This window comes from Cariama cristata, unplaced genomic scaffold (genome assembly GCF_000690535.1).
Source record: "Cariama cristata isolate BGI_N322 unplaced genomic scaffold, ASM69053v1 scaffold1975, whole genome shotgun sequence".
NCBI classification, from domain to species: Eukaryota; Metazoa; Chordata; class Aves; order Cariamiformes; family Cariamidae; genus Cariama; species Cariama cristata.
In genome coordinates, this window is record NW_009616789.1 from 203,628 (window position 1) to 216,875 (window position 13,248).

Sequence of the window (13,248 nt, forward strand, 5' to 3'; positions counted from 1 at the left end):
CTTGAATTTTCCTTACAGTACTTGCTTTGTTTTGAACTGACTCAGATTCTTTCTTTTGTGAACTGTTTTGCTGCTGCTGCTGCTGTGATCTTTCTAAGAGATAGCAAATACTTTGTTTACTGTAAGCTCTTGTGCAGTAATTCATGTGGTTACACCGTGACACAGAGAAGTCCTTCTAGAGCTCGTTTCCACACCCACCCATTCATCTGTGCCCTTTCTCCCCATTTTCCGCAGGCAGCTTCAGCATGTCACATTGGTGTGATGTCATACAAAACCATCAGATTTGTCATTAAAAACCTTGTCATCAATAGATGACTGTTTGTATTTTCTGCCTGCCTGAAACTGTTTTATACTTACTAACCCAGTAATTAAGACTTTGCTGCCTTTGAAACAGGTTGGTTTCACTGCCCCACCTTTTCCTTAGGCAATTACAAGGCAGTGCCAATGTGGATGGGGCATTCATTAGCCTGCATGAGACTTGGCTTCGGTAGCAAGCACGCACAAATGCACTCCTTCTCCCACAACTCCCTGCATGGGCGGTAGCCTAACACCAGGCAGCCTTTGGAGACCACAAATTTGGATAATATTTTTGGTGTACCTGTTAGGGGGCTTTTGTAAGAAGAAGGATGCAGGAAGAGAGCGTCGCCTCAAAATGGCTGATAAAATGCTCTTTGTGCAGCTTCAGTTGAACCTGAAGAGAGTGGTGTCAGGATTTTCTTACAATGTAAAATGATGCTGTTCTTCTGGGCCGCTGGGTTGCTCGAATGCTTTTGATTGTCTGTGGTAATTGAATAGCCGTGCTGTGTAACCTGTGCTGAAGGAATTAGGGCTGTTTATTCAGCAAACAGATGTCCTGGATTGTGGTGTGCTTATGATCTTACTGACTTGCATCTTTCATTAGTTAATATTGCCGACTACCCAGGCTATCGTCCTTGCACTGATAATTTTGCATTTGCTAATGCGTTTCAGTGTCTCAAAGGGAGATTTGGAAGCTTGTAAAACTTGTAATTCCATTGATCCATCAAATACGAGTCTGTCAGTAGACAAGGGTTACCCCTGCAACATTCTGTGTTATATTGCCTCAAACCGCTACCTCGTACCAGGATCAGTTCAGCCCTGGTGACTTGAACTGGGAGAGATCCCAGCCTGCCTCACCAAATGGGTAGGGAACTTGTGAAATAACTTTTGATACATGTGTCCTGTTCCTGGGCAATGCTGAGCACAGTCAAATGCATTTATCAGAGATTTCTCTGCCCTCAGTCCATTTCCTGGCTTGTCCCTAGCACCGCACACTCCTGAGTGGCTTCAAATAGCTGGCAGAATTGAAAACAAAGCAGCTTTGTGTTTGAATCATCCCTACCAAGCCCCTAAAATTGATGTTGGGCTGGCAGTTCCTCCGCTGATGCAGGCTGGCAGGAGCCAGCAGCCCAGATAAGCTGTTTGCAGCCCTGTGTGGGGATAAGGCCCAATATCTCACTTGGAATGAGCTGAGAACAACCCTTCCAGTGGGGCAGTGGTTTTGATAGATTGCAAGAGATTTAACCTCACAGCTATAGCTGTAACATATAGAAAAGCTACTTTTTGCTATTTCCAAATTATATTGGCTATCATTAGTTTTTCTCTCCCTCAGCAGTCTGCACGATTGGACTCGTGATACTAAGCAGGCCTGGCTTTTATAGGAAGAGGAATATGACAAATAACTCCATAAACATGTTTACAGTTTTTGCTATCATTTCTAAAATACAGTTTCCTACGTTGACACAGAAGAAGCTCACAGTGGTAAGGGGAAGGTTTTACAGGTGCCATCTCATTTACGTGAGATGACCCCCAAAACACAGCTGCATGGCTGCAGGACCAGTGAGTGCTGTCCAGGGTTTGCGCTAGTAGGAATCTGACATCCAGCCCCTCCAACTTTTCTGTTCTGTGAGAGATTACAAGTTTTGAGCAAAATCCTGGGGGTAATCCTGCAGGATTCAGCCATCAACAGCTGTGCTCGCCACAGACTCCTCTGCAGGCCTTTTCTGTAAGTAGCTGTTATCCGCATACCGTTCCACGCTGGGACTGATCCGTGCTTCTCATAAGACATAAATTGCAATTGCCTCTGTGTCCCTTATCATCACTTGATATTTGGAGTGATGCAGAAAATAAGGACACCTCAAGAGGTATGTGTTTCACAGCAGCATCCTCAAGAAAGATAGTTTTCTGGGGAGCAGGTGAATGAACTACATAATTGCAGCTGCTCTAAAGGAGGTCTCAGCTCTGGTTTGGGGCTGTGGGGAAGGTTTCTTACTTTATTTTTTTCCTTAAAGATGGGAAATGTGTGGCACAAAAGAGCTGTAAGAGAAGGGGGGTTAGATTTCTGTCACCTCAGAAAGGAGATTAGCAAAGGGAGCTGTCAAGTGAGCATGAGATATCCTCTGCACATGCTGTCATGCCGGATGCCAGAGGGACATTCCTGGCTCCTTGGTGACTGCTGCTAGCAAGACCTCAGCCTGCTCATGGATTTTCCACGTTTCAGTTTGTATTTGCAAAACCCACTTGTTTTTTTTCTCTCTCACTGTTTCCTTCTCCTTTCCTCCTTCTCTCTTCTCTCCCTGCTCTCCTGTCGTTTCTGCTTCTGCTGCTGTAGGCCATGGAGGGAATTACAGCTTGCAATACCAAAAAAACTCCTGCTTGTGCCTGGATTTTTCTTGCTCTTACCTAATGCCTACCTGAGATACTTTCAGAAGGGGTGTATCTGAAAAACCCTGAAAGAAAAACTGGCTTAGATAGTCTGCACTTGAAAGCAGATTCATAGCCTGTTTTAATGTGTATTAAAACACACTGACTATCCTTGAATAAAACCCAGTGCTGACAGACTCATTTTCTGGAATAAGGGTAACCATGTATTGGCACGAATAGGAGGATAGCTATTGCTGACGAGCTCCATGTGCAGACAAGTTAGTACAGCTAGCAAGGGCTGAAAGGAGCCAAGGCATGACTGAACCTCATAATTAGACCTAGATTAGACTTTTGCCGGAGGGGAAGGCAAGGCAAGGCAAGAACAGCTCTGAACTCCTATCGTCGCCTGTAGTATTTGAACACAGAGACATCCCTCGCTGTCCCAGTGAAGTCAGCAACACCAAGCCAGGCTGGAACGAAGCCCCATTATCTCTACAGCAGCATTGCTGACAGGGCAGGTGTGAGCCTGTGCTGGGCTGTGCTCTGTGGTGCAACCAGCTCAGGTTTTCTCCACAGCCGCTCTTCTCCACAGAGGGGCTGCCAGAACCACACAGTACCAGGGGAGGACCTGCAGTAGCTGAGGTCCCACATTTCGTGATGGTACAGGCACCTAAGGCCCTTGGATCACTTCTGGAGAAGGTGCACATCCTCCCCTTGAGCTTGAGCCCTGGATGCTGTGACCTTGACCCAGTGCAGTTCCCCTGGAGCTACCCCAGAACTAACAGCAGGCGAACCCCAGCCTCCGGGTGTCTGAGATGCCATCAGAGACCAGCTGTCAGATTTCCCCTGGTGTCTCATCACACAGTGATGCGACCTGAGCCCGCAGCCTCCTGGAAGCACACTGCTGCTCTTAAACACCAGTGTTGCCTCTATGTTTGATTGACAAGGAATCAAACAAGGCCTTGCTGCCTGTGCGTTTTTGTAGATGTAGGCATACCAGTGCTGCTTGCTTTGAGTTTTGGTGATGGTGTGGATGTAGCAGAAAGGCAGGTTTCAGTCTCCAGGCGTGCATGGGAACTGGACTGTACTGGTACCAGTGCTAGCTCAGGGAACCTGCTGTGGCTCTGACTACACAGAATGCACCACTTCTCTACTACTGTCATTTGCCATTATAGTTTTGGGGCTTGTGTGCAGTTAAGAGGGAAAAGACTGTATGTTGCATGAGCCTTGCATGCCTGCCTGTGCCTGTCTGTGTCCAGCTCAGCACGGGGTCTGGGGGCTGAGGGTCATCACGTGGTGGTCACCTGTGCCCTCTGTCCAGGTGTTGTGTGCCCAGCATTCTCATCTGGGCTCTGTAATGGCTTGGGCTTGCAGGGGGGTACATGGTATGGGAGCAGCACTGTACATCTCTTTGGAGTCCAGAAAAGGCTTGATCTAAGATTTCTAGTATGGCAGAGGTAGCTTTGCTGCTGGATCTTTGTAATCAGTGTCTCTCTGTTGTACCCAGTGAAGTCAAGGTTAGACCATGTAATTTCTGCTGGTCTGTGGCTCATCACGAACTGCTAATTTTGACTGAACAGTCACCTCCAGCGCAGCAGGCTGGTCGTGTACCTGTGGATCAGACACTGTGAAGGATTTTCTGGTCTCTCCCATTTCTGTGGGCAAAGGATCACTGCAGATGGGAAGAGATTTCTTGCACAAATGCCAGTTTCAGATTTGCTTTTAGCTATGTGCTAAACCTCCACACACACAGACTTTGGACAAAGTTAACTGGGTGATACTTAGCTCAGTGCATTCTTTGTAAAATCTTGAACAAACCAGAAAAGATTGTCAGTGGTAATCATGGTGATTAGATTAGATCACTTCAGGATTTCAGCCTCCCTGTAATAAACATCTGCTTTCAATACAGTCAATAGCAAGGTGCTGCACTTTAGGCAAACTTGGCCTCAATCCAAGGGAATGTCATTGTTTACTGTTTTTCCTATGTATCTTCTTTTGCTTTTCAATCTATACCATGCTGTACTTCTGTGTATACCCTTCTTTTGTTTCTTTTCAGCCATGTAGGAGTATGCATTGTGGTTGCTCAGTATTGAGTGCTTCTGTTGCTTGTTACTGAATGCCAGCTCTGGTGTCATTCCAGTTAAGCTCTATGTACCTTTTCTCTCTGAAAATCAATGGCGAGCAAATTAAAAAAAGAACTAGTTTTCATGGTACCTTTCATTTAAAAAAAAAATTCCATTTCTGTTTGCTCATGATGAGAGAGGTTTCTAGGGAGGCCAGTCTGGGAGACAAAATATGGTTTGTGCTTTTAATAAGCATCAGGAACCATTTTTTCCTTTGGAAAGCCTTGGACGCTTCATAGTCACTCTCATCTAAACAGAAAAACAATATTCCAGGGCATTGTTTTGTTTACAGCAGATGTTGCTTTGTGCTGCAGAGTCCTGATTTGCAAACAAGTCAAGGGTCTGAGGAATTCTCCTGGGATCTCAGGGAGAACTACGTAAGATCAGCCACCACAGGCTGTGTTTGTGCTGCAGGTGTGGCAGCACAGGTAGAAGGAAGCACCTGAGGTGGCCTATGGCTAGTACCTTCCTGTCAGGAGTGAGCGGTACGGATCCAGATGTGTGGAGATAGCAGGAAAAATCAGATTGCAGCAAGTTCAGACTCCTCTGGGACTTGGGAAGATGCTGAGGTCTTGTTTGTTTAAACACTGCAGTGAGCTGGGAGCCTTGCAGAATTGGATTTGCCAAAGCAGAAGGTTTGCTTAAGTTTCCTTAAAACAGGGGGAAAAAAGAAACATACTGAAAATAATTGAGTTTCTGATGCTTTAAAAGCTTCTTAATGTTCTTCAAGTTCTTTTTTTCTGCGAAAGTATGTCCTTTTGATTGCAGTTCAGGCTTAGCAGAGTACAGTACGTCTTGCCACAGAATGAGTAAATGAGCTCTGTTCTGCAGCTGCTACAGAATGACGATGTTGGAGCATACCTTGGCTTATCAGTGAAGGCTGCCTAATGTATTCCACCCAGCCTACCCGAGCGTGCTCTGCAGCAGCAAACCCAATTAACTGTTTTCATACCTGCTGTGTGAATGGTTTTAGCAGTTACGAGGTGCTTTGTTTCATAGTATTTCTGCAAGACACGCCAGAGCGTGCGCTGGCCGTTTCTCGCACACCTCTGTTGCTCTCTGAAGCCCAGAAAATGCACCAGGAGCTTGCCACGGCACAATCTGATGAGGCGACTCATGAGCAGAGTGTGGCTCATTAGCTTTACGTTCATTAGTTTCTAAAAGCCTTCTGAATCAGATTTGGGGGCATGGGGAAGAGATTTACAGTCTATCCTACCAGTATGACAGAAAGTTCCTAGTCAAAAAAAGAGAAAATGGGTCTCTCTGGACCATTCTAAGGGGTTTTATTGTCTAGCCGTTGTTGTTCAAGATGCCTCAAACTATTTGGCTTTGTGTTTGTCTGTTATCTTCAACTCAGTCCTCCCACAAAAAGACAAATACCTGCTTTTACTGAATTATTAACAACAATAGATGGAGCTTACGTATCAATGAAAATTATGGACGTTTCCCAAGGCAATTGATTTAAACGGAGTTAAATTTGGTGGAAGCTTCTATTGGTGTAATGAATGCTCATTATGGAGCTTAATGTGCTTTAAGGGCTTGAAAACCTTCTCAGTAGGGAAGTCAGGCTGCTGTTTTCCAGCAGAGGCACAGATGCTGTACCATGGCACTGCTGTCACTACAGCCGTATCCCATCACTACGGCCAGACATTTCTCTTTAACCTTGGGTGTTTTTTCCTCTTGCAGAAGACCACCTCCCAGCTGGCTTCCCGACCATTGACATGGGCCCGCAGCTGAAGGTGGTGGAAAAGGCCCGCACAGCCACAATGCTCTGTGCTGCCAGCGGTAACCCTGATCCTGAAATCTCCTGGTTCAAGGACTTCCTGCCTGTCGACACTGCAACTAGCAACGGGCGAATCAAGCAGCTCCGCTCGGGTAAGGTAGCAAAGCAAGTAAGCCTTCCTTACCTCCTGACTCTACCTCCCTTTTCTCTTTACTTGCTGCTGTTATTTTTTCCCTGAAATGCAATCCTAAACCCAAATGTCAATTTGATTTGAGCTTGTTTCTTTTACAACACAAGAACAGTTTTTGGAGCTGATCCTCTCTGGCAGGATATCGTGGCTTGTTAAAAGGAGACATTAGAGTGGACATGCCTTTTGGAACATCACCTGGATTCCTTCTTCGGTAGACCATCTTGACATTGGCCCAAGTCCTTGGTAGGCTCAGACATTTCACTACCGATTCAACAGATCTGAGATATTTTTAATAGGACCACAATGCAAATCAGGACAATGAGATACTGGTTGAAATTTTACAGCCAGTGGTCACGTGCTACTGAACTCCTTACATAGACTCCACAAGACAGTGCTCTGCTTTCTGTTGAGATCTTTATCGTTCTTGCTATGTGACACCACAAGAATAAAGAAAAATCTAAGAAGCAACAATTCTATGAATTTCAAAGGAACGTGGACACAGTTTTGAAATATACCATTTCTTTTTGATTTTTTTTGTTTGATAAGCCAAATACTAGCTTTTGAAATACAGACGGTTAGTTCTTGTGGGTGGCTAAGAAGGCACTCATTTTAGCAAGGAGCTCATGTTTCCCTGCTGCCCTGTTTCGTCTCCCAGGACTGTAAGGCCCATTAGAGAATTAAAGAAAATAAAATGTTGCTTTATTCACTGGTGAAGTGCAGCTCCCCAGTGTGAATTGCAGTGGCTATTTAACAATGCACAGCAGCACTGCACAGCAGCTTTAAACTGAGGGAAAAAAGCCCACAGTACGCTACACGAAGTACAGAAGGGAACAGAGCTGGAACAACTTTGGTCTAGGAAAGTCTCACGCTTAAATAAGAGGCAGACTGCCTTACCTGGCCATGATATATCTCTGGGCACTCAAAAGCCATTTGTTATGAGTGCTGCTGCCAGGGCAACACCATCTCCCTCCTAGCAAGGTGAACGTCTTGACACATTTCCCCGTAGCAGGAGCCCTCTGCATAAATCTGATGATGCTTGGATGATAAGAAGTAGGCTTGTACTTGGGGGAGTGGGTAATGAGACATCGCTCTCATCAAAAATAGAACCCAGCCTGACACTCCTGATCCCACCTTGATGTACCAGTGAGCGCTAATTATACTAATGCATTTATAGCTTATGAAATTTCCCAGTGACCTTTAGCTTATCTCCCCCACAACATGGTTTAATCTTGATCTGTTTGTGCTGAAAGAAAATATCACACTTGTTAATTATTCTGAGAAGCTTTAGGAAGCAGCAATAGGAAAGCGCACATGGATGTGTTTCACTTCATAGCTGACTAAATCAGCATCAGAAACTACCATAAATGAGCAGCAAGGCAGCTCCTGATGCACTTGCTGTAAGTTCTCCAGCCTCCTTTTCACAGGCACTTGGCTGCCTCTCTACCAGCTGCTTCACAAGTTTAGTGAGATAGAAAGTTTAAAAACAAACTAGTAAACCCTGTCACTCTATCCAAGTTTTGCTTCCTATTTGCTATTCTTGAGCAACATCTCAATTGAATATTTCACCTGGGATTTAAACTCTAGAGCTGACTGCTTGCTGAAGACACAGTAATTACCAAGGGAGGCGTCAAGGGAACCTTTTAGAAATCAATGAGAAGCACACAACCTCAGACTCACGAAAGAAATTGATTAGCTCTCTAATGTAGTAAGGGAGGTTTCCACAGTTCAGTGCAAGAGACTTCCAAATATGAGTGAATTGTTATTTTTCAGAGACCTGGTAAAACCCAATGCCAAGGTTCACCAAGGCGCTGCTCCACCCTGGTATGAGTGGGGAGCAAGAAGTTTAGCGCTTCTCATGGGCCACAGATTCAACTCATGCTTGCGTTTGTGGCTTTTTCCTGTATTTGTAGTTGATATAAAGTAGAGCCTGCACTTTGAAGTGTCTGAGTCCCACTTACCTGACTGTAGGCACCTTGTGTGAGCAGTGTGATGGGTTGGGCAGTCTGTGATCCATTCTCCAAGGGGCTAATTGAGCTCTCCAGCACTACACCATAGTGGGGCAGAGTTGTTTTTCAAAGAAAAGGGTATTTAAATAAGATGCCTCATTATATGGGAGAGTTTAATAGTTTGCGAAGTCTCTGCTCCATTAAGATCATATCTTACAGCCAGCCTGGCATATCTGCATGAATGTCAGTTTATACTATCTCAATCTAAATATACGCTCATTTAATTTCATTTAATTAAAATTCAATAAAAGCTAGACAGATGTAATACAGTTAAAATAGCTACAGCACGGTGTGAGCCCAGTATTGCTTATATAGAATGTCCGACCTTCAATGAGTACATAATATATTATTATTCAGATGTACTAAATATAGGTCATAAAGGTCAAAGCAGCTTTGGAGTCTGACTTATAGAGGAGGTTGAGGGATGACTTCATTTCTTCAGGCTCCTAGTGTGGTGTAAATAGCTAGAGGTAAAGAATGTTTGAAAGGTGCTCTCTTCTGACACTCACAGTTATGTGAGCTGGCAATGCTCTGGGGGCTTCAGGCAGGTCTTTGAACTTGCATGCAGTCAGATCATGTGCCCAAGGGGGCTCTGAACATCAATTTCTAGAGGTCTGTTCATCTTCTGTCAAGATACTAGAGAGTTTGTGGTTTAAGACAACCAAGCTGTCATCTTAGGCTCTTTTAACCCCAGAGGACTGGTGCCTTTGTCAGGAGCAAATACACAGTTTATAAATCTGCCCTGTATCCTACTGTCCCTCATTTACTAACTACATCTATATGTATGTAAATGCATTTTTCTCATTAAACCTTCTGACAGTTAGCATAACCCTTTACATTTAGAGGACTTTTTTCCCCTTGCTCCTCAAGAGATAGATCTTCCCTCCCAAGTAATGCTTAATTCTTTTTTTAAGTCCAGCCCTTGGGTAATTTCACCAGTACGTGTTCGACTAATTGCTCTAGAGATGAGAACACAAATAAATACAGGTTTTCATCTCCGTTACCACAGATTAAGGCAAAAGCAAAGTCTCTGACTCATGATGGTTTTAGCAAAATTCTCCCGTGCTCATCTTGCTAATACTTCCCACCTCTTGTAGAAAGGCTGCTTTTCTGCAAATGCAGTGACTCAGGACAACTGCCAGTTCTCCCCTAGGGTGCATAGCTTCAGTCATTGCCTCTCAGTCATTGACACAGGTTCTAAGGCTAGCTCTGGGCTGGGAGACCTCCCCAGCATGCTAACTCATTTAAAACTTGTTTGGTTTAACTGATTTTAAAACTATCCGGACATTGTAGTATTGCAGGTGATTTACATATGAGCTCTGGCAGCAAGGGTCAATGCTACATCTCTAACCATGTGTTAAAATTAGTTGGTGATGTGACAGAAACTCTCTCAGTATAGATCAGATTGTGCTGATGCTTCACAGTTCTGTAAAGGTTCTTGGATCATAAGCTCCTGAAGACTTCAAAGCAACTCTGATGGTATTCATACTCTCAAAGCTCTTGAATGCTTCCAGTGAGTTTCATAGTTGAAGAATTGCTCTTCCACCTTGCTCTTCAGAAAACTTACAAACAAAATGTCAAATTAGAATAAATAACTATTCTGAAAACATACAGATACCTTTGCCATGTAAGGAAACTCCAGAAATTCAGGGAGCATTGTCATCTTTCATCTAGTAAAGAACTTGGTCTTATGACAAATATCATTCTCTTTTAGTCACCATCAATTAACTGAGTTATGGAACAGTGCCCTAGACCCTAATGTGGCTTTCAGGCAATTAACTGCAAGTAAAGTATCAGAGAGGGGTGTGCCGGTGACTTCAACCACTCTCTGGAAAAGTGTAGATACCTCTAACAAAGAAGCAGCGGGAGCTGCCTCACCAGATCATCTTGCTGCATTTATGCTCTCAGAGATACCAGCAAACGTTTTCATTTTAGTCTTGATCCTATAGGTAGAAGCACTTCTTATTTGGAAACAAAAGGAATACCTAACATACACAGAACAAACTTGCAAAAAGAGCTAGTGCCTGTCCCAGTGAAATGGCAGTGATAGCCATGTCCTGCTTCACTGGTAATAGCCAGCAGTCAGTACCCAGCAGAAGACATTCAGCCCCTGGCAAGAAACAGCTTTGAGTCCAGACATCAGATGGCCATCGACCTGGGACAAGCTGTGTAAGGACAGCCCAAAAGAATGGGGTTTGGGGACTATTATCCAAAAGGATAGTATCCACACAAGGATGGATACTCTCTCAGAAAGGAGTGACTGGACAAGGGTTGAAGCAATATCATGGCCAACCAGTTGACAGCTGACGTTTTACATCCTGGAAGAACCTATACTGCACATCTGGGTATTACTGTGTGGGATGCACACAGCAGTGATGGGATCTAAACAGACTCCCTGTTGCAACTGGTAGCAAATAGCCAGTCTTTTCTATGGTACTTTCACTTCTGAAAATAGTTTCCCCTAAAACTGTTAGGAAGTAGCCAAAAGCACTGCCAGAGTTCTCTGGGATTCAGTGTCGCACTGCCCTAGTGCCCAGTTGCAGCCAGCAAGAGCCTTGGTTTCTCTGTTTGATGTTGCTTTGGAGTGATTTTTTGGTGGTTTGGGTTCCTACAAGGAAGTGGTGTGTCGATAAGTTTGGGGTGAGTTTGTGTCAGCAGAGTGAAGTCCCTTCTCCAACAGAGCCTCTCCTCCAAATTGGGAAATACCGATGCAAATAATCCCATGGGGTTTTCCAGTGTATCATCCCATTTTTGCCTTACTTTGGGTGCCTGGCTGTGTGCTTCCAGTACACGGAGGATGTCAGGGTCAGCATTCATTCCTGATTGAAGTGAATGTGTGGAGTATTATTCAGTGTCTCTTATCATGAAGGGGGAGTAAACTCTCCTTACTTAGGAGTGTTTCAGACTTTTCAAACAGAAGGAATTGGGTTTGAAGTTTAATCTTAGGGTGCCCTTTGCATAAAGTGGCCTGGTGATCACAGGGCACAAGCTGGCCTCAGTAACCATTCAAGCGATGGCACCTCCATCACTCGATGGTCTCTTTGTGTTGGCACTCTGTGGCCTATGTGCTGTGATTTTGTCCCTTTGAGGGACACCCTGAAAGGACAACAGCCAGAGATGCGTTGTCATATGATGCAAAGGACAAATGGAAACTTTTATTCCTTCTGGATGAGGAAATTTGGATTCCAACGGAAAAGCCTTGTGCACTCTCTGTAATGGTATCCTCCAAGTGAAGAGTGAACGTCTTAACTTTGCAAAGGTGAGAGAGACCCAGAACAAACACTGTGCTAAATACAGCAAGCCTCTGTGCTGCTTCCACAAGAGTTGGCTTACATTCAGAGGCCAGGAGGTTTGGGATTTAGTGAAGGAAAAAATTAGGTGGTCACACTTACGTTTTAGGGAATCTGCTTCAAGTATGCAGTTGCTCCTAGAGCTCTGTGTAGACAACTGTGTATTAAAGAAAGAGTTTAGCCTCTATAGGGAGTAGATTTAAAGATTTGCCACAAATCTTTGCAGTTCTAGTGCAGAACAACAAACCCTCTTTCAGCCAGATGAGAGAGAAGGAGATTCTGTTTTCTGCCCCTTGGGCTCGTGCTTAAAGTCATTGCACCGTTCCCGTGGGAAGTTAACAAACTGTGGTGATGCTCTTAACTCTGAGAATTGTGGAAGCGGGGGGTGAGGAGGGAGGCCCTAGACCAAACAGAAGAAAAATATCACTTGGCAAACTTTCCAAATAGGCAAAGAGAAATAACCCTGTTTTCCATGGCTGTGCTATTCCATGTGAGTATCTCCGGGTATAACTGTTCTGTAAAGGGTAGCGGTAGTTACTAAGATAGATAAATAAGCAGCAGATATATTACTGCAAGAGAGAGATTACCCACAGCTTCAGTCACTGCAGGATCTTTCCTGATGCTTTAGTCATCTGTGGATAGAAAGCATCAGAAAATATAACCAGACATAAAGTTAAAATGGGGTAATGTCATCTTGGCAGAGGAAAATGCTAAAATGAGTAGTTTGAATTGCTGCTCCCGCTTAGAGAAGGGACTCTGCCTAAAGGAAGGGTAGTTAGGAAAGAAAAAGAATAAGTATAAATATTGTAATTACTTTTTAAGAGGCAAGTTAAACATACTTAAAATGTGCCTTCTTTGTATTTACAGAAATTCTTTTCTGTCTTTCTTTCCCATTGGGTGATCATTGTTGTGGATAATGGAATGAGCTGTAAATCTGAGATACACGACACTCTTGTATGCATACTGGTATTTATTAATCAATACACTGAACATGATTTGACACACTGTGTCCTGTTTAACCCTGTTTTTCTGTCTGTTTAAACTCCTCAGTTTTCTTTGGTAAGTGCTTGGTATTCAGATCCTACAAATCTGCATAAAACCAACACATACCATGAACTGCCTACAGATTCAATCTGCATGAATCTCTCCCTTATACTAACAGCCTTCATATGTGCAAAATAAGACCAAGGGGACAAAAGTGGGGATTAGAAGGGTTCCCTGCCAATTTGCCCAGCTGGAGCGTCTCCCCTTCAAT

General features: G+C 44.1%; 1 protein-coding gene across 1 annotated transcript in view; it reads left to right on the top strand.

The window, feature by feature from the left end:
- The window catches only part of PTPRF (protein tyrosine phosphatase, receptor type, F), a 296,503-nt gene that overhangs the window by 181,473 nt on the left and 101,782 nt on the right, over nucleotides 1–13,248 (top strand). Inside the window, exon 5 of the mRNA XM_009700288.1 lies at nucleotides 6,471–6,659. Coding sequence (XP_009698590.1) covers nucleotides 6,471–6,659 — 189 coding nt within the window. The remainder of the gene's footprint in view (nucleotides 1–6,470; nucleotides 6,660–13,248) is intronic.